The 20,516-nt window shown below is 45.5% G+C and overlaps 2 protein-coding genes across 3 annotated transcripts; one reads left to right on the forward strand and one right to left on the reverse strand.

Annotated features, from left to right (window-relative positions):
* Positions 1 to 87: 87 nt before the first annotated feature.
* On the reverse strand, positions 88 to 1,913 carry c13h14orf119 (chromosome 13 C14orf119 homolog). Its single transcript, XM_071903678.2, has 2 exons — positions 1,075 to 1,913; positions 88 to 974 (listed from the first exon to the last, which is right to left on the reverse strand). Exons 1-2 carry the CDS (start codon positions 1,495 to 1,497, stop codon positions 801 to 803), a joined length of 597 nt encoding a protein of 198 aa, XP_071759779.1. The 5' UTR covers positions 1,498 to 1,913; the 3' UTR covers positions 88 to 800.
* A 228-nt stretch (positions 1,914 to 2,141) lies between these two features.
* On the forward strand, positions 2,142 to 19,550 carry acin1a (apoptotic chromatin condensation inducer 1a). Of its 2 annotated transcripts, none has more exons than XM_078287656.1 (18): positions 2,142 to 2,293; positions 4,034 to 4,099; positions 4,281 to 4,392; positions 4,487 to 4,542; positions 4,750 to 7,899; positions 8,234 to 8,389; positions 8,667 to 8,755; positions 11,611 to 11,668; positions 13,858 to 13,897; positions 14,253 to 14,395; positions 14,541 to 14,684; positions 14,838 to 15,033; positions 15,413 to 15,558; positions 16,324 to 16,431; positions 17,389 to 17,496; positions 17,584 to 17,896; positions 17,980 to 18,080; positions 18,202 to 19,550. In XM_078287656.1, exons 1-18 carry the CDS (start codon positions 2,156 to 2,158, stop codon positions 18,541 to 18,543), a joined length of 5,466 nt encoding a protein of 1,821 aa, XP_078143782.1. In that variant the 5' UTR covers positions 2,142 to 2,155; the 3' UTR covers positions 18,544 to 19,550. The 2 variants fall into 2 exon arrangements, with proteins under 2 accessions (XP_078143782.1, XP_071759774.2); XM_071903673.2 differs by having other exon boundaries at positions 8,673 to 8,755.
* The last annotated feature ends 966 nt before the right edge of the window (positions 19,551 to 20,516 follow it).

The raw sequence follows: 20,516 nt of genomic DNA on the forward strand, positions 1-20,516 counted from the left end.
ACACACACATATACACATAATCCATTTACTGTTGTTAAATTGATGATTTAATGATGTTTAAGACAATAAAACAAGACAGTTGTACAATTGTGTGTAATTGTGTATTTCATTTATTCTTGTATGGTAAAAAAAAACAAAAAACAAAAAACTGTTCTATATAATTATAAATTTGAGAGAGAAACTGTAATACAGCAATGGAATTTATCTCAAATACATTTTTCCTCTTGTTGTCCACATGTCATTCTAGGTGCTTTACAACACAGGAAAACCGAGCCTGTAAGCTTAATTATCTTGAATAAGATGTGAAACAAGTTTATCTCAAGTTGTTGAAATCATGTTACTAAATGCCAGATCTTCAGCCAATATTATGCATGAGTCCTGAACCTTATAGCTGTATAACATATGGTAAGCCCCTAGGGAAACCAGTGCTGGGAAGAGAAAACAGAGAAAGCCCTTATTGAAAGACCATTTATAGTTGTATGTCCTCCACTGTGAAATGGTTTATCTCCATTCATGACAAGAGTGGTAAATAAAGAAAAAAATGTTTAAGAGTAATAATTATCCATTCTGTCTGATTCAAAAATGAGTCCCATCACGATCATACAAACGTTCCTCTCAAGAAGGGAGAACTAGCTCAGTCCTAATACAAAACATTTCTCATCCACACCGTTTATCCATTTCTGACCACATATCAGTTGCTCTAGTTGGTATTCAACACATCACTTATAACACCCGCCTGCTTTTCCATCACATACAGTGCAATCAATGCACTGATCTGTTTTTCTCTCCCTATCCCTCCATCAATCCCTTCCTGCTGTACCAGCTACACTCCTGTAGAAGTGGGCAACAAACACTGGGTCCCGCTCTTCCAGGATGTGTAGGAAACGATTCCTCTCCTCCTCACTCCACGACTCAAACCACTGGGTCCACAGGCGCAGCTGGCATTCAAAGATGTTTGGTGGGCTGTCTTTAACCTTGACACAGAACACAAAGAAAGGCTGTTGTTAAACACAGACGACATAACATCAACCTCTGGGGTTATCTGCTTAGAAGTGAATGGTATGTGAGATGTACCTGCAGAGTGTTGAGTGAATCCAGGAGGGTGCACACTTTCCCGGGCACAGCTTTTCCCAACAGGTCCTGCAGGAACCGCTCCCTCTGGATGGGGGTCCAGCCTAGGAACCAGCTCAGGACACAGCGCTGCTCCTGGAGGGTTACATAGGAGATGGGCTCGGGCTCCCCACCCGGGCTCGCGCTCAGTGAGGTGCAGGACAGGTTCTCCAGGCTGGGAGGTACTGCACCCCGGGGAGCTGCTGGTAAGCCATCCAGGCTGGGTGAAGAGCAGCCGGGCCAGGCTTGTGTCGCACCGGTCGGACCTCTGATCCTGGAGTAGTAAGTGCCAGACAGACTGTCTGTGGCTGTGGCTGGCATCATGTCAGCGAGCTGCTGCTCCTGCTGTTGGGTTGAGCCGTGACTGACATGATAGAACCACGACATCTTTGGAAAGATAGGTTTGTTTCAGTTTGAGAGCAGATTCGCCAGCTATTCATCTGCTGTGCCCAGCGGTGCCAGCTGTTGCTAAAGAGACAATCCTTTGTGCCATCAACCTGGCTAGCTAAATGTACCAGTGTATCAAGAGAAGAGTCTGGTCTGGCTAATGTTAACCTATAGCCTGTATGTAAGCGAGACTAACACTACTACATTCGGGTCAAAATTAAAATTCGGCATTACATTTCGCTGCTTTAACACACATTATTATAATTCCCCACCTTTTCTGAATGTAAGTCACCTTATTTTCGGCATATCTGATCCGGAGCGACGTTTAGCGAGACGCACTAATCTAGCTATCTTTATCTTCACAAACATACACAGGAAGAGTACGCAGTGAATGTTGTGTTGTGTAGGAAATCAAGCCTGCGCAGACTGTGCGCAACGTCTGTTGTGGCACAACTACACTGATTAAAATAATTATAATAATATAGCTTAAAAGTATTCAATAGTAATAACATTTTATTTTGTTTATTCTGAATCTGAAACAATAAAAAACACGCTAAATTTTGTTTGATTAGGGGAAGTCGTCAACGATGACGTTGGTGAAGGAAGGCGTTGCTGGTTGCTCGTCGCTCTCGCTGGGAACGGACGAGAGGAACGGAAAATGGCGGACCTCGAAGACGTTACGCTGGACGGGAGACCGCTCCAGTCTCTTCGGGTGGCGGATCTAAAAGCTGCTTTGGAGGAGCGAGGACTCCCGAAAAGCGGACAGAAAAATGCTCTCATCAAAAGACTCAAAGGGGTGAGTTGGGCTGCGAAATCAGGACCACGGTTGATGCGAGCTAACGTTAACGAAGAGGACGGGGCTGATGCTCGTCTCGAGGGCCGACAACTGCCTGCTGCCTAGGCAGCGTAGCAGTTAGCCAGGTTGACACTAACCAACTGAAAATGTATTTGTTTTAAGTGTGGTCGAGTGGTGTTTTCGCCGTGCAACGATATACCATCCGCAGCAATATCGGGGGTTCAATTAACTTACTAGCTAATCTCAAAGTATTTATTAGGGTGATGTTGTCCTGTTAGCTAGTTAGCTTACTTGGCTAACGCTGTGTTGAGCTTTGAGTTGATCGGTGGCCTCAGTGACTGGCTCGCTGCTGTGTGTGTTGACGATAAGTCTGTCCCACGCATTGTTGGTGTGCATGAGTTGAGGGGGGAGGTTACAGAAGTTATCTTGGTAGCTCAACAACTTGCAGCAGCCACTCTGAATGTCTGCTTAATGTAACCTATTTAAATGGACAGATAACGTTTTGCGGCAACAATACAAAGAGTAGTTTGTCATATAGATAGTCACATCGTGTGGTCCAAGCGGATGAGCCTCCATGTGTCCTTTGTGGACGTTTTGTTTACATGATAGCAAGCAAAGTATTGTATCGTATCTTATGTCTCCAAGTTGGGACTTGACATCTGTTATTTGCTTTTAACTGGGTAGCCCTTTGACCATTTGCCCGCTGAATTACGCCACGAAAACAGTAAGGGGTGTTAACGTTTGCATAAATTCTCAAGCCCCAATATCAGCGTTGGATTTTGTCAGATAATTAAATGTTTACCATACTAAGGTACGTTACATCAGATGTAGCATCTTGACACCATGCTAAAGAGTACAGAAAACCACTTGTTGATTCAATTTCTACGGCCAACTACGATTTATAACCAATTTTAATGAATTGCCCGCCATATAATTATCCTTTAAAATGTAGAAATGTTGGAGACACATTTTTATACAATTAATACCACTAAACGCAAGCCATTGATCTGTACTGACCCTGAATGTTTACAGTGATGATGATTTAATGCATAATAATTATTGGTAATTTGTATCATACGCAGGCTATGGTTGGTGTGTAAGGATATTGCAGTAGTATTAAGATAACTAAGCAATCTTAAAATGTAGATGCAATCCACTAAAATCAGTGGTTTGCTGTAGGGCTTTATTCCTGGCCAGGATGTTGGGTCATCATAATATTCATTAAGATTACTTTGATGCACTTTCATCACAGTGTTTATATTTCCCTGGATATTATGCCATATAAATTTAAGATAAAAATGTCTTGACCAAAGAGATGCAGTGTGACTGAACAAAACTTGGAATTTTAAGTTATGCTGACTAACTCTCACTTTGTCACTTGTGGTGTTGACATGCCAAGGCACATAGAGACTCATAATACTTTGTGAAGAAAGGGTATATTGGTGATTGCAATGGAAATGATGACTGATTAGGCTACATTTAGCACCATACAATAACATCACTGTCATAAATGACCCAGATATGTACATTCAAATGCACCAGTAATTATTTCTGGACATAAGGTTTGTGCATGCATATACCACATACTGTCTGTAAAAGATCAAGGGTTTATTGGCTGCTATAAAGTCAAAGATCTGACAGGATGTGTTTGGTTTTGATGCTCATTCTAATGGCTCTGAAAAATGCTTGCTAGTTATTTACATGGATTGAATAAAGTTGAATCTCTTGCCTCAATAACAGGCTCTCATGCTGGAGAATCTGCAGAGGACCTCCACCCCTCACATTGGACTGCAGCCCAACTCTCAGGTGGGTGTCACAAAGACGCTGGGACACACATTTCAAAGACTGAAGCCCCTTCACAAAATGATCTCTGAAGTTTGAATGACAAAAAGTGCATGAGCACAATATTCCAGAAATCTCTGTGACGTGTCTGCTAGTGGCCTCGAAGACTTGCAGCCTGTTTTCAATTGTCTGTCTCTGCATTTAGATTGGTGAGGAAATGAGCCAGAACAGCTTCATCAAGCAGTATCTGGCTAAACAACAGGAGCTCCTGAGGCAGCGTCTGGAGAGAGAGGCTCGTGAGGCAGTTGAAACCGATGGTAAGGTGTCGTTAGAATCCAACTGCTACAAGTGAATGAATTAGGCTTACTACACGCACCTCTATTCATGACACATCTCTGTTGTCGTATTCAGAGCAAGAGGATCACACAGAAGTCAACAACAGCACCTCATGTTCTGCTCCAGCCCAGGTCAGATATCTTTTTGTTTACTTTTTTATTGTGCTATCAGTCACATTTACTAATCTTCCTGTCTGTGGAGTTATTGCATGCCCTAAAAGATCTTGCACATTTGGAAGGACCTTGCTGGTAAGAAAATTTGTGTCAGAATATTTGCATGGGAGAAACTGGCATAGTCCTGCAACAAACTCAATCTCAGCCCCTTTCTATCCTCATCAGGATGTCAAACCAGTGTTGGCTGACCAGCACAAGCCACCTGGCCCCTCTGATGGAGAGGGACTGGCAGGCCCAGCGAATGAGGGAGGGGGAAACCGGAACCAGGAAGCTAACATGTCCAGTCCTCCTGCTTCAACCTTGCCTACACCTGCTCCTGGCTCTGTGGCCGTGCGCATCGCTGGTAGCGAGCACCGGCCAGAGAGGGTTCCTACATCTAGCCAAGTCCCGGCCGACAGCGACGATGACGATAGTGAAGATGGTGAGGAGGACGGTGAGGATGATGACTGGGACAACGGCGCTCGGAGGAGGAGCCTCGGAGAGCCAGCCAGAGGGCCCTTGACCAGGGAGAGATCTGGAGCATCCCGCCAACCCCAGCAGCAGCACATCCCTTCCCTCTTGTCTCCGCAACTCCGCCAACCAACACCTCCTCCTTCCCCACCCCCCGAGTTATCGTTCCCTCTACCTGACACCCCTAAACAGAGCCCCCCTAGTCCAGATGTGCCCCCAGCTAGGCAGCGCACATCCAGTACCTCCAGTTCTGGTTCCTCCAGCAGTGGCAGCCGCAGCAGCAGCCCAGAGCCACAGAGGAGCGGACACGCTGAGCGCAAGCCTGGCCCGCTGACCCTGCTGGCACGCAAAATGGCGTCGGAAGGAGCTTTCTCTGGAGCTGGGTGGCACGGCCGCGATGGGAACGGAGATAGGCAGGATAACAGTTCCACTTCAGCTACAGCGTTTCCTGGCAGAGGGCCTCCAGAGGGTGTGGTATCTGCCATCACCCATACAGCCAACACCGCAGACAATGTGCCACTTCCCATGATTCCAGGCACCAACCAGGGTGCCATAGGAGCACATCTGCCCCACAGTCAAGTACCTGTGAGTGTGCTCAGGGCCACTGCAACAGAAGACAGGGACAGAGAGAGGGACTCTCAGTTAGAAAGAGAAAAGGCCCTTGAGCAAGAGAGACTTAGAGCCTTGGAGCTGGAAAGACAAGAGAGGCAGAGAATACTTGAGCAAGAGCGGGCAATGGAGGAAGAGCGCCAAAGAGCTCTTGCACAGGAGAGAGAGGAAAGAGAGAGAGCTTTAGAGCGAGAGAGATTAGAGCGAGAGCAGGCCTTAGAAAGGGAAGAAAGGGAGAAAGCCTTGCAGCGAGAGAGGGAACTTGCTCTAGAACGAGAGAGGGAGGAGAGAGAACAAGCTTTAGCTAAAGAGAGGGAAGAGAGAGAGCAAGCCCTAGCGAGAGAGAGGGCCCTTGAGCTGGAGAGGGAGAAGGAGCTTGAAAGACAGAGAGCCCTGGAGCAAGAGCGAGCTCTGCAGAGAGAAAGAGAGGAGAGGGAAAGGGCTTTGCAGCGAGAGAGAGAAGAAAAGGAGAGAGCCATGGAGCTAGAAAGGGCCAAGGCTTTGGAGCGGGAACGGGAGGAGAGAGAGAGGGCTCTTGAGCAAGAGAGGTTAGAGAGGGAAAGAGCTTTGGAGGCAGAGAGAAAGGAGAAAGAGAGGATTGAAAGAGAAAGGGCTTTGGAGCAAGAAAGGCTGGAAAGGGAAAAGGCTTTGGCACGAGAGAGGGAGCAGAAAGAGAGAATGGAGAGGGAGAAGGCCTTAGAGCGAGAGAGGCTGGAGAGGGAGAAGGCCTTAGAGCGAGAGAGGCTGGAGAGGGAGAAGGCCTTAGAGCAAGAGAGGTTGGAGAGGGAGAAGGCCTTAGAACGAGAGAGGTTGGAGAGGGAGAAAGCCTTGGAGCAAGAGAGGTTAGAGAGGGAGAAGGCCTTAGAGCAAGAGAGGATGGAGAGAGAGAGAGCCATAGAGCAAGAGAGGCTGGAGCGTGAGAGGAAGGAGAAAGAGAGGATGGAGAGAGAAAAAGCCTTGGAGCAAGAGAGGCTGGAGCGTGAGAGGAAGGAGAAAGAGAGGATGGAGAGAGAAAAGGCCTTGGAACGAGAGAGGGAGGAAAAAGAGAGAGCCGAGCGAGAGGCGGCTTTGGAGAGGGAGAGGGTGGAGAAGGAGAGAGCAGAGAAGGAGAGGAAAGAAAAGGCTTTAGAGCAAGAAAGGCTGGAGAGGGAGCGAGCTCAAGAGCAGGAGAGACTCGAGAGGGAGAGAGCCTTGGAAAAAGAGAGGAAGGAGAGGGAGAGGGCCTTGGAGCAAGAGAGGAAGGAGACAGAGAGAGCCTTGGAGCAAGAGAGGAAGGAGAGGGAGAGAGCCATGGAGCAAGAGAGGGAAAAAGCTCTTGAATGCGAAAGATTGGAGAAGGAGAAGGTCTTACAGCAGGAGAAAGCCATGCAGAAAGAGGAGGAGCAGGAGAGGGCCTTGGAACAGGAGAAAGAGAGAGCTAAGGTGGCTGAAAGAGAGAGGGAGAGTCACCTCCCTCCGTCCAAACGTGGCCGTGAGATTGGTCTCACCCCCCTGCCCACTCCTCCCCCCCTCTCCACAGGACCAGGTGGAAAGGCGGCAACAGAGGCAGGAGAACAGGAGGGGGGCAATGCCCAAGCCCAAATGGTCCGGAGAGACAGCCAGCCAGCAGAATCTGGTGCACCAACTCAATCCACGCCTCTGTCACCGCAGTCCTCATTCAAGAAGTTCCGGTTCTTAAGGGATTCCCCAGTTCAACCCCCGTCTTCTTCCACCTCCATGGTTATCAAGCGGCCCCGTACCTTCTCTGACAGCCCCCAACCTCAGGCCTCACCCCTCGCCTCACCCACCAAAGTTGGGGAGCGAGCGCAAGTAGGACACCAACCCTCCGCGGAACAGGAAGATCCACAAGTGCGCGCCAGACGGGAAGTTGTTTCCGGGTCGCACGGTTCTGTGGGGACACGGCCTGAGAAGGAGACCGCCGCCACACTGGTCCAGAGTCCCCAAGAAGAAAAGGCCGTAAGCCTGGCGTCGGAGGATAAAGCCCAAGCGGATTCAATGGAGACAGAGCAACGGGCCGCTGAAGAGTCGACCAAAAAAGCAAAGGAGGTGGACGAAGGGAAGGCTCCCTCAAGCCCGACGGGGGCCGCACTGAGGAGGGGAAGAGATGCAAAGAAGGAAGAGAAACGAGCGAGGCAAAGGTCCTCCTCGAACGATTCCTCTTCCTCAGACTCTGACTCTGGGTCCTCTTCATCTCGGTCCTCCGGCTCGTCCTCATCTTCCCAGGAGAGATCCCGCTCCACCTCCAGTGGTAGGAGGGTAAGTGGTCCACAAGTCAGCTTTCTCTCTCTCACACGTAACTATATGGGCTGAAACTTTCAACTGTGTTGCACTTCTGGCCACAATCAGTGATGTCAAGGCAGACATGTTTTCTTGTTTTCATACATTTACTTCTTCACATCCCTGATTTAATATGCATAGTGTACAGTGTCAGTCCAAAAAAATGAAAACACTACTTTTATTGCAGCAAATGTTAGGAATGAAAGAGGATGGTTTTTTTTTGTTTTTTTTTAATTCCCACTATTCCGTCAATCTTCTGCCTGCACACAGTATAGCACTGTTCTCCATCTCTCTCTCTTTCTCTCTCTCTTAGGAAGGGAAACTCGAGAGAGGTTCCTCACCTCAGCACAGAGTGACAGTAGAGGCCCAGGTTGCGGATTCAAAGGAAACCCCAACAGCCGCCCTCCGCAAAAGGGGGATGTCTGTAGAGGAGAATAACGTGACTGTTGATGGAGCCAGCCACAGCAAGGTCAGCTGCTTATAAGTTAACACACCACAATACACTGTAAGGCCTGTATCCTGACAAGACATCCATGTGCATCTATCCTCATTTTCTTCCAATTTTCTAAGTTCTTCAGAAAAATTGATTTCCGTAAAATCAAGAATTATTCTACACACATACATTCTTATGATGGGTTTACACTTGACCTTCAGTGTCCCTTGGTGGTGTTATTTGAACTGTTTCATCAACTTTGGCATGTATTCTCTCCCAACTTAATACCATTACCGACCGTTTAATTCACCAGAAACAGTTCTTTGGAGCACCTGCCGGAGAGGAGAAGAAACTGAGGAGAAAGGACAGCGAAGGAGAGGAGGAAAAGAAAGACAAGCCAAGGTCTGGTTTTCGGTCTTGGTGTTATGAAGCGCGTACATTGTCTGATTCAAACTGGGCAAACAGGATGCATGCACACACATAGATGCATACAAATACATGTTAGAGCCTTAGGCCACATGGAAGTCTGCTAGGGTTGTAATTGTGGGGAATTACACCTGTGGTTACCCATTCAATAACAAATAATATGAAACATGAGTGTACCTAATATGTAATAAAATAGAGAAAGGAATCAAACATAATATATTCTTGTCCTGCATCCTGAGGATGGAAAATGCATCCAGAGTTGCACACGCATGACTACACTGTCACAAAGTCATGCTTAGCATTGCATGTGTTCTCTCGTGTTTATGGTTTTTGTGTGACGAGATTTCGTTGCAACCCGTTGTGTTTTCGACCCAGAGGCCAACCAGCTGATAAATGGGTGCAGTTAGCATTGAGCAGGCTCTGTGGGCTCACTCAGCAGGAATTGAGCACACTCACTCACTGACTGACAGTGAGTGAAGGGTGGTAGTTTGCCATGTACAACAATGACTTGAATCACGATAATTTGTCCTTTTCCTTATGGTATTATGACCAGTGCTAACATATCAATCTGTGCAGGTTCTCTTGTGATGTGTGTTATACACAGTATGATGTACTCAAAATGGTGCACACCTGCATAACCTTGACCATGATTGATATGCGATGTAGATGTACGTTTTGCTTATTAGCCACATTCAGTGTATATATAACAAGCTAATTTAGCTGTACTTGGTTTTGTGTATTGAGTGTCAGATGTTGTTTTATAAGCCCCATTTAACATTCACCTCAGATCCTTTGCATAATTCCGTTGCATATTTACAAGCAGGTGCTTTGTGAATACAGTCGTGAGAAAACTATGGGAGGATTTCATGTGTTGAATTTCCCATCAGGCGATTGATGAGACTGCCTTAAAGCCGGTGTGGCTGAGAAGATGCGGGTCCTTTTTTATACATGATCATTTTTTTCCTTCGCAGCAACATGGCTGTGCTGCGTGTATGGCTTTAGCGGCCGATGTTATACTGTTATAGAGGCTTAACTAAATAGCAAGCGAGGCTTCGTCCGTGGCTTTATCCGGGCCAGGTTTTGGTTGACACCCGGTGCGGACAGGAATGCGTTCAGAGAGGAATAGACTCTGGTGAGAGGAAGGTAGGAGAGAGGCGGCTCGTCGCGACGCAGTCTTTTTTTAGCAGCAGTAGCAGCCAGCAGGCGTCGTTTATCCGGACATCCTTGTCTGACACTTTGTAATGAAGTTAATTTAGTCGGAATGAGTAGACGTGTTCACGTGTACGCGCACGAGAACGACGCGGGAACGTGCGGCGTGTATTCATCCGTCAGGCATTGTTGTGCTACCGTTCTCTGGATGAACGGAGCAGGTTGAAAGGAGGACTGCGGTGTCTCTGCATTCCTCTCCTCCTCTCGTCGACTCGACTCGACTCATTGTCCTTGATTGAAAGCATTGACAGCAGCGCTACTGGGAAATGACAACGTGACTGTAGTCAACAGTATGAGACAGAGCGTTAATGGCGCACTTATTTTAGCATCACCTGGCCGCCCTCTTGTGTTGTATTCATCAAATATTCATCTTAGTGGATTGTTTTCACCTGCTGAGATTTTTATTGCAGGGTGTCTTGAGGTCCTTAAAAGAGGTCTTTTAAATGTTGTTAAATATAGCCTTCAGTAGTGTCTTTAAGTAGTTTCGGAAGATTTAACAGTGTCAGTGTTGTCTTGGTGCACTGAGGCAACCCCATCACAGTTCTATATTTTGATTGGATTTCTATTTTTCACTTTTCACATTTATTCATGTAGTGAAATTGGCCTTGAATTTTATTTTACATGCAGAATTTAATTTGCTGAAACCTGAAAGCACCCTGTTATATTGGTTCCATTAAAAAATATGTCACGTTACGTCTGTGCAACCTCTTAAGTTTTCATGTTGGGGCCGGATTCACAAAACCCTCTTAAGAAAAAAAATCTTCTCAAGTGACATTTTTTTCTTAACTTTAGTCTTAAGAAAAAAAAATGGAAAAAATGCTATTCTCAAAAACAGTTCTTATATATTTTCTTAACTTTCTTCTTATGTTTCTTCCTAAGAAAAAACTTATAAATAAATGGTATTCTTGAAATGAAAGTTCTCAAATTTGTTCTTGATATTTTTCTTAACTTTAAGACAGCCCTTCACCTGTCTTAAAATTCCTACAGTGAAAAGGTAAGCCTCTAATATCATATATTTAAACACATTTTAGACAAGTAGGTTATAGTTCAAAGTCATAGGTTCCCCTACACCTAACATTAAGATTAACATTTATTGTAAAGCTTTATTTGGTAGGCCTCCGTCTCATGTTTACTGAAAATAAGCTACCAAGTTTACAGTTACCAACAGCAACCAATGTTTAAATCTTTGCTCTAGTTGCCCTTAATAGGTTTTTCCCCAATTGTTTTGTAGATGGAAGTACTTTGGATTGCCTCCTAACCTTGTCTCCTAGCCTCAATGGTAGTAAGCCTAAAGTTTATTAACCAGAATTAATTCAGGCCCTATTTTGAGAAGTTCTTAAGTAGGAAAATTAAAGAAATTCGTAAGAAATGAGACTGTTACTAAGAAAATATTGAGGAATTGCACTTAAGAGCCTTCTTAAGAACTTTCTAAAATTTCCTCTTATGTCATTTCTTAAGCTTTATCTTAAGAACACATTGGTGAATCCGGCCCCTGGTCTTTTTCTTTATATAGTTTTCTGTTGTAGTGAAATGCAAGATTTGTTTTCTCTTCCCCCCCATCCCAATTGTCTACTTATCTGTCCCCTCCTTTCCTGTTGTCATGCACCTTTCACGCCGTGCAGGGAGGTGAAGGAGACTGCCATGGCAGAGCCTGAGAAGCTCCCAGAGACCAGCGAGGAGGTAAGACAACTGAAGAACCCGGGACCATCTTGGTCCTCAAGTCTCTCCAAAGTCACCAGCTGAGGGCTGAGATGGGCCAAACCACTTGAGCCTTTATTCACATTATTTCCATTCAAAGCTGTAGTTGAAACTGTATGATTTTGCACTTAGTTTTCTTTAGACTGAATACATTACGCTTGAGGTCATTTAAATACTTCTTGTCTATTAGAAGAGAAAATGGCTTTTTTCTTATTGGAAACCTTAGCTTTACTTTTTTTTGTAATATTTCCATTTGATGACTTAATGAGCCCCTTTTCACAAGCTGTAGATTGAATGTGTGTAGGAGGAGAAATTTCTGATTTGGCTGTTTTTAAAACCTTTGCTGGCACTGTCTCAGGCAGAAGCAGCAGGGGTATTTTCTCATTGTGGCTGATGTTTAAAACCCAATTGATTGCTTTGTTATAAAGGTGCTCATGCCTCTTCCATTGCCCCTAATGGTACCTGCATACTACTACTGCCACTACTACTACTACCACTGCTACTACTACTACTGCTGCACCTGTTCCACTGTCCCCAAGAAACCTGGGTTGACCACAGATAGGCCCCCGAGGCTGCACTGCAGAGGGACAGTCCTGGCAACAAAGGCCGCCTCATTGTCATGGAGATGGCTGACAAGAGCTATTGATTGGACTTAAAGTTTCAGAGAAAGGTCTGGCTAGTCAATGTGGCCCACCTATCTCTCTTAGCTTGTTATCCACTTATCAGGCCATGCGCCCTTGCAATCAAGATGGAGAAGAGACAAGGAAGTGCACTCACATCACCTCCAAAGACTGCTCTGAAACCCTATCAGCAACTGAGTGGTTTTCAGATGGCTTCACTTAAGGACATTTTTCATCCCACAGTAAAAGTTACAGAAGAATGTGGTGCATGATGGACCTCATGCTGTCAGTTAATGTGGTCGCTGGACTGTAACGTGCTTGAAAAAGGACATTTTGGATTTTGTTAATCTCTTTGGAACGGAATGCAAATGAATGTCTCGAGCAAATACCGCTGCTTGGATACTAAGTGAATTTTCAAACGGCCCTAAGCTTTTATCTGGACTTCCAATGGCCCTTAGCAGATTTTATATTTGGCTGAAGAGGGGACTTGCCAGTTGGGTCTCTTCCTACTGCAACCATCACCAGAGTTTTGCTGCTTTGTGACTCTCAGTATGAACTTATTGTCCCCAAACAAAACTGGCCGTTAAAATAGACGTTTCTGGATTTGTGTGCACACTGACTGTTGGGCAACATTCATTATCCAATCTCCATCACAACAGAAAAACCTGATCAGTCCAACTAGACGAAGAGCCTGCCACAATTTTAAAAGGACTAATGCCCAAAGATCTGAGGACGACCGCTTTGGCCAAAAGCATTTTCAAGCCCCTACCCCAATGAACTATCGAGCCCATCCTGCCAGCCAACCAGCTTTCAGATTTCCACCCAAACATCTCAGCCACCTTTGATTGGACCCTTGTTGCCTAGATACAGTACATGCAGTCGTGATTGGGCCATATCCAACCCAGTAAGGATCAGGTGTCAGTGGTACCAGGGAATAAGTAGTTTGTTTTCTCAATGTTATTTTCCACACAATTATTTAGAATGCTTAGTTTTCAGTCAGACCCTCTGTAGTTTATGCTGGGGGAATCATCATTTTTGGGGGAAATGTTTACCTTATTCATGGCTACTGCAGTTTTGATTAAAGATGGATCTTTTGTTTTATAATCTTAAATCTTACTAGACTTAAGTTTCTTTGAAACTAATTCATGAGCCTATTCGGACCTGAGTTTTTAAACATTTTTTAGCTCTATGGAATTTAAACTGCAGTATTGCCATCAGATCCTTTTTGTTTGTGTTTGATAGAGACTGCAACTACAGCTTACACCTCTAAAACAAATTACCTCATTCCCAAATAAGCATTATTTATCAAATAAGGGCATGCTGTGTTTACTACCAATGTAGAACTAGACAGCGCAGCTTGGTGCCGTCAATAGACTTGAATTGGAAAGTGACCTTGCGTAGCAGTTTCTATCCCTCACTCTCTGTCCCTATCTCTGTTATTGTTCCACTGTCCCTCCAACCTGTCCTTGACCCTTTATGTCTCCACCCATGGTCTCTGCCTCTCACCTCCCCCATGTATTTTGGGGTTGTTCTTATCTCCTTCTGTTTCAGACACCTAAGGCCTTCACAGCTCGTAAGATCTCCCTTAGCAGTGAGTACACCTTCCCGACATGCGCTCCCCTTGCCCTGCTTCTTATCTGTTTGTCCATCAGTGTTACTCCTATCCCCTTGTCGTTTTATTATAGTAGCCTTTTACATTTTTTATGTTGTATGTGTTAATGATGTTTTAGAACAAGACTCAGGACTATATTTGTAACTGGAACTCCACACAAATGTATGTCCCATAAGGGCTCTGTAGATGTGAATGTGATGACCCTGGACCTATATGAGCGTGACACTTGAGCATGTGTTGTGGCCAAAGGACTGTTTTGTGTGCATGGATTTGTGAACGCATGCACGCTTGTGTCTTGGTGTATGTGGATTCAACGATTTTCCCATCTCACCAGGCAGCAAAGCGTCCCCGGGCACTGGCAATGCAGAGGGCGAGCAGGAGTCTGGGGCTGCGGCCGGCCGCAAGAGGCGTTGGGGCTCCAGCACAGCCGTCACTGCCAAGAAACCTTCCATCAGCATCACCACAGATTCACTCAAGGTATTTACAGCACAGTAAGCCTCAAAATACTGTGTGGTTGCTTGCAATACTGTTTCTGACGGATGCACTGATTGCAACATCTAACAGAGTTCATTCTTCTTGTAATCTTATCTTATCTGTAATCTTTGTCCTCCCCCACCCCCAGTCTCTGATCCCAGATATCCGGCCGTGTCTAGGCCAGGAGGCGGTGGTGGACCTGCACCCAGAAGAAGCTGTCCTCTCTGGGGCTGAGGAGGAAGAGAGGGAGCGCCCCGACCAGGACCTCCAGATCCGACGCACTGTCACACAGGTTGGTCCACAGCTCTTACCTTTTTGAATGAATGACATACTGTAGGTTAGCGACTGTCTGTAATACTAAATTTAAAGTAGTCCTCAGGAGAGTCCAATGTATCTGTCATGGCAATGGGGAATCACTTGTGTTGATGCCCACCTTCCATTGTAGGTGGTGCACTCAGAGAGCCAGGAGAACGGACAGAAGGAGGCCAAGAGGAGCAGACGGGAGGAGATGGAGGAGGATGACCTGAGAGGAGACAGAGAGAGGACGAGGGCCCCAGAGGAGAAGCTGGACAGCACATTGCCTGGTGTCATCGAAACCCAGTCCCCTTCACATACCAGCCATGATGTGGAGATGAACACTGGTAATAGATCAATTACTAGACAGCCTCCATCTACGCCGTTAGATTTAGCAAAAGCAATTTCTAAGAAGAAAATGCTTTTGTTTGGAAATTGATGTAACATTGAGCTGACTTTTGCATAAATCACCTCCTTTTACAAAGTTAGACATAACAGAAGCTAGTACATCATCTACATGTTTTACATATTTTGAACGGAAAGACGTGTCACATTAAAATCACCTTTCCTTTTTTGTGGAAGGGGTTAAAGTTACAGAAGTTGCTCATAGAACATTGATGACGCCTCAAGTTGCTTTTCTGTTCAGCTGACCTGTGCTCAACCTCCTTTGTGTCAATGTAATAACAGAGATATTATGTTGACTATTCTTCTCTCTCTCTATCCCAGTGACCCCCAGCGACACCCTCATCCGTCGCTCCATCAGCCAGCAGAAGTCAGGTGTGTCCATCACCATCGACGACCCCGTCCGCACGGCCCGGCAGCCCTCACCGCCCCGCGGCAAAGTCTCCAACATCGTCCACGTCTGCAACCTGGTGAGAGAACACTATCCTGGCTCAGTAAACTGTGATCCATGCTTTTATTTCGTCATGTCTCGACTGTTAATCCAAAATGCTGCAGCTAGATATCTTATTGATTACGATTTCCTATGGTGATTTACCATATACACAGCTCATTGGCTGTAGCTGCCATTTGATAATAATCACCTGTTAATTTGTTACAATCACCTGTTATTTTGCTACCAAGATGGCCATGTGGTGATGTAAGAGAATACTATGAATAGGAACTAAGAAGACACAAGCATATTACCCCCATTTTTAACTGCACATCCCTGGCTACGGTGCATTTGATTCACAGATCTCCTTTAAGGGACATTTTAGAGTGGCACCTACCTGTATCACTAAGCTTTTAATCCCTTATGAACCCAAGTGCAGCCTGAGATCCTCGGGCAGCGCTCTTTTGGTCGTTCCACAGTCTAGGCTGAAGATTAAAGGTGATGGATCTTTCTTCATTAAGGCCCTATGGCTGTGGAACGACCTGCCTGACAAGATCAGGCTAACCCGCTGCCTTAGAAATATATTTTTTTAAGCTTGCTTTTATTTGCAATAAGGTCTGCAAGCTATTTTTGTTTAAATTCTGTGCATTTGCCCTCTTATATGTTGTTAATGTATGTATTGTATTCTTTATGTATTGTTTTATGTTATTTATTCCACATTTTTATTCATCTTGTAAATCACGGTGTAACTCTGTTTTGATAAGTGCTCTGTAAATAAATGTTATTGTTATATTGCGGTGTTCAGGTGAGGCCGTTCACCCTGGGCCAGCTTAAGGAGCTGCTGGGCAGAACTGGCACCCTGCTGGAGGAGGGCTTCTGGATCGATAAGATCAAGTCTCACTGCTACGTCACGGTAAGTTTCCACAGACGCATCATCCCTCTAATAGTGGACAATTAGCCTATATCATTGCAGATTGCTGTGTACCAGAGGTTCCCAACCTTTTTTGATTAGCACCAAATCCTGTGACTTTGTGTACTTGAAATACACAAATTGTATCTTCATGTTGTCCTGACTTTTTTAGAGTTAAGGCTTTAGGTTAATGCAGTGTTTGAGTTCTCAGGACAGATAACAAGCTGCTCTTATAAGCTGGTAAGTAATTTATAGGGAAGTAGTCTTGTATTTACTGTGGCATCTGTGCAACCCAAAAACTGTTTGAGGCAGTTTCTCAGTTCAAAATCATAGTCGGATATTATTTATCATTTTAGTTTGATTAGGAATTTTTCATGAGAGTAGTCCAGAAACGGGGCATGACAATAATTGAATCTTGACGAAACAAATGCATGTACAAGGCTCTCAGCGTCAGCCATATTTAACAGAGCACGAAAAGGCTGTCTTAGTGATATCTTTGATGTGAGAGTCTAATGAGAGAGTTGGGTCAAAAGTAATGCCAAATTTTTGAACTGTGGGACTCTGGGTAATTAGACAGTCCCCAAAATTTGAAGCGGCTTAATGTAGATTTTTGAGTATCATCGTCAAAGCAGTGAAAATTGAACATCATAATTATGGAAAATTTTGCCGTGGAAAGAGCGCTGAACCTTGTGGTACGCCAGAGTTACATTTGGCGCATTCAGAGATGATGATGATGTGGGAAACACTCTGCATTTTATCAAACAGATTAGACTTAAACCATGAAAGTGCGGGCATGTGGATGCCAGTGTAGATTGCTAGGTGATTTAGAAGTGTATATTGTGATCAACTGTGTTGAATGGCTGTGCTCAAATTGAGTAGAACTAAACAGCTCTGTACTGTAAGGCTATGGAAGATTGTTGCTTCTTTATCTCATGGCTCTCTCCTCCTTTATGTTTTTAGTACTCCAGCTCAGAGGAGGCAGTGGCCACCCGGGCGGCTCTGCATGGAGTGAAATGGCCTCAGAGCAACCCCAAAGTCCTTAGTGTGGACTTCTGCCAGCAGGATGAGGTGAGATCTTATGGTTATTAGTCAGTATTTCTCCCAAAGCCTGCAAAGCTCAGCCTACTGTAACCTGAACGCATTTCTGCTTGGTAGTTGGACTTCCACAAAGGTTTGGGTGCAGCCGAGAAACCCGGAGCAGAGGACCAGGGGCCTGTGGCTGGGCAGGCCCGTGGTCGGACATCGGGCCTGCCCTCACTCCTCCCTGAGCGAGACCAGTGGGCTGAGCGGGAGCGCGAGATGGAGCGCAGGGAGAGGGCCCGCGCAGAGCGGGAGTGGGACCGCGACAAGGTCCGAGAGTTTGGAAAACCTGGAGAGGAGAGGGAGGGAGGCCCCCGAAGGTCACGCTCCAGAGAGAGACGACGCAAGGAGAGGGGGAAGAGTAAGGAGAAGAAGACTGACAAGAAGGGTAAGAGATAAAGATATGATAATGGAGAGTTTACACGAGGTTAAATTTTATTTTTGTTAATGTTTTGGTCTTTGTTTTGGCAGAGAAAGCAGCTGAGGAGCCCCCTGCTAAGCTGCTGGATGACCTGTTCCGCAAAACTAAAGCAGCTCCTTGTATATACTGGCTCCCTCTCACAGAGGAGCAGGTGAGACACAAACCAAGTGATACCACTTGTTGCCTTTTGACGAAACCCTTCCAAATAAATGTGCGTTTTTTCTCAGATGTTTTTAATAGTCCTCACTTTGAGCATTTTCTCCCTGTCTCAGTTTGTCCAGCGGGAAGCCGCCAGAGCAGAACGGATGAAGGAGCGTGAGAAACGGAGGAAGGAACAGGACGAGGAGGAGGAGAAGAAAAGGGAAGAAGAGCGCAAGGAGAGGATGAAAGCCGGAGGCGGCACCGCCGGAGACAGGGGGGAGGTAGAGAAGGACAAGGACAGAGACAGAGAGAGGGACAGAGACCGCGACAGAGACAGAGATCGAGGGAGAGATAGGGACAGGGACAGAGAGAACGACAAACGCAGGGATGGTTACCGTAGGCCGGGGGGCGGCGGGGCAGGCGGGGGCAGACGCTCACGCAGCCGCAGCGCCCAGCGAGACAGGCGGCGCTAACGCCCCAATCAGCCGATGGAACTGTCCTGACGACCGCCCCTCCCCGCTTTTCCTTCGTCACTACATGTACTTTGTTACGAATAAGACCCAACAGAGGACCAACTGATGTAGTCACCATCTCTCAGATTGTCACCTTTTTTAAAGCACATACACACACAGTCATATGCTTATAGGGGACCATGAATTTTTGCAGTGTTCGCTCCCAGAGTGCTGTACGTCTTCGCTCCTGTCGGGGTTTGATATATTTTTCTTTTTACATTTGCCTCTGATTTTCTTGTGTTTTTAATTTGTCTTGACAGCATAGCAGTACGGCACGCCGGGTTATTTTAATTCCTCCCGAGTTCCCCGTGTAGCCCCAAAGTGTAGGTGCCGATCACAACTTGCAATCAATTGTTGCCGCCTTCAGTGTTTCACAGCTCTGTGATTTCAATGAGGAATCCATTTGTTGCTGCATGCAGTCCAAGGCTTTTATCGCCAGCCCTGCCTAGACAGAAAACCTGGCCCTCTGCTCGGAGGCTTGCATTGATCTGAAAATATTGGATAGGTGTGTTTGGCATTTTGTACAGACCTATGAGATTACTCAAGATCCAAGTCTGTAAATGAGGCAGCTTAGGGGTATTTTTGGACAGGTGTGGATTAACTACTAAGGTAATGCAGTGTTCCTCTCTCCCTCTGTTTAGTTGAAGAGATGAGACGGTTCTCTGTGGGAGATTATCCATGTCTATCAGACCTGATACAGGTTGCTATGATGTCCTTATTATCGATTCTCTTCTTCCTCCCTCCTTTTACTCCTCTTCCTCCATTTCTCTTACCCTGTAGTGTCAACACAGGCCCAAGAGGGGAGGTTGCATTATGAATTTTCTCACCAATGGTTTTAATATTGTTTTTTTTAATCATTTTATCATTTTAGTATAAAGGTTTATGTTTTGTTTTTTGTTTTTTAATTTTCTTTTTTGAGTACGCCTGTAAGTGGTGAATGTACAAATAATAAAAATTGAAGTTTGAAATTATTGTGAGATTTCTTTTCCATATCCCCTGCACATGGGAGGTGTAGCCTGTGCCATGGCACAACCTGTCCACTGTTCATTTGGATTGTCGGCAAGCTTTACCTTGAACAGAGCTAGACAAAGTCTCCTTGATGCCTTACCCAGCCAATATTGTAGCATTTAACTTTAACTTGGTATGAATTTTTGGGCACATCCTAAGAGGGTTACACTCACGGCATTCTAATGTTGCGCAACAGATCTTTAATTAGGTTGTGGCATCTGGGTAGTATTCATTCTCACGCCACATTTTGCTTCACATTGTTCAGCCTTACTAAGGGACATACTGTAGTTGGCACAATGATTATTCTGTGTCTAGGTCAAGAGCAAGCAAAGCAGCTCAAAAAAACTAACTTCCTCTGCAAAATTTGCAGAGTTGTGAATAGAGGTTCTGGCTTCCATCACAGCACAGGTCCGTGACACATTTTACTGGGCTGTAGCTCAGTTCAAGCAAAGTTTACACTTGGCAAGACACCGGGTTGTGTTTAAGTCTGCGGTAACACTTAGAGTCCACAAGGTGTCAGAAACGCACAACTCTGGAGCTCAGCTCAATTTTGACATTTAACACATTGTATTAAGAAGGAAAATTTCTCCAGTCAGTTTACATTGAGAGTGTAAGAGAAGAGAATGCCATAGTAAGATAAACTTGGCCTACGCTAGTCTAGACAGGATGTGTGTTGGTCTGCCGGCCACTGTCTGTGCTGCGAAATGCTCCTTTCACTCAGTGCTGTATCAGGGTGATTAGGCAAGGGGGTTTTGCATTAACCATTTATCTCCAAATCTTGTGTTTTCCTCCAGTCCCATTCACGAGTGTTTACCCTCTCTCCACCCATCTATCTCTCTATCACCCACCCTTCCTCTCTTTCTTGAGCCTATTGTACATCATGTATTGCTCTCTCTCCCTCTCCCGTTCCCTTGCTCCATCTCCCC

The sequence above is a fragment of the Centroberyx gerrardi genome, chromosome 13, assembly GCF_048128805.1.
Source record: "Centroberyx gerrardi isolate f3 chromosome 13, fCenGer3.hap1.cur.20231027, whole genome shotgun sequence".
NCBI classification, from domain to species: Eukaryota; Metazoa; Chordata; class Actinopteri; order Beryciformes; family Berycidae; genus Centroberyx; species Centroberyx gerrardi.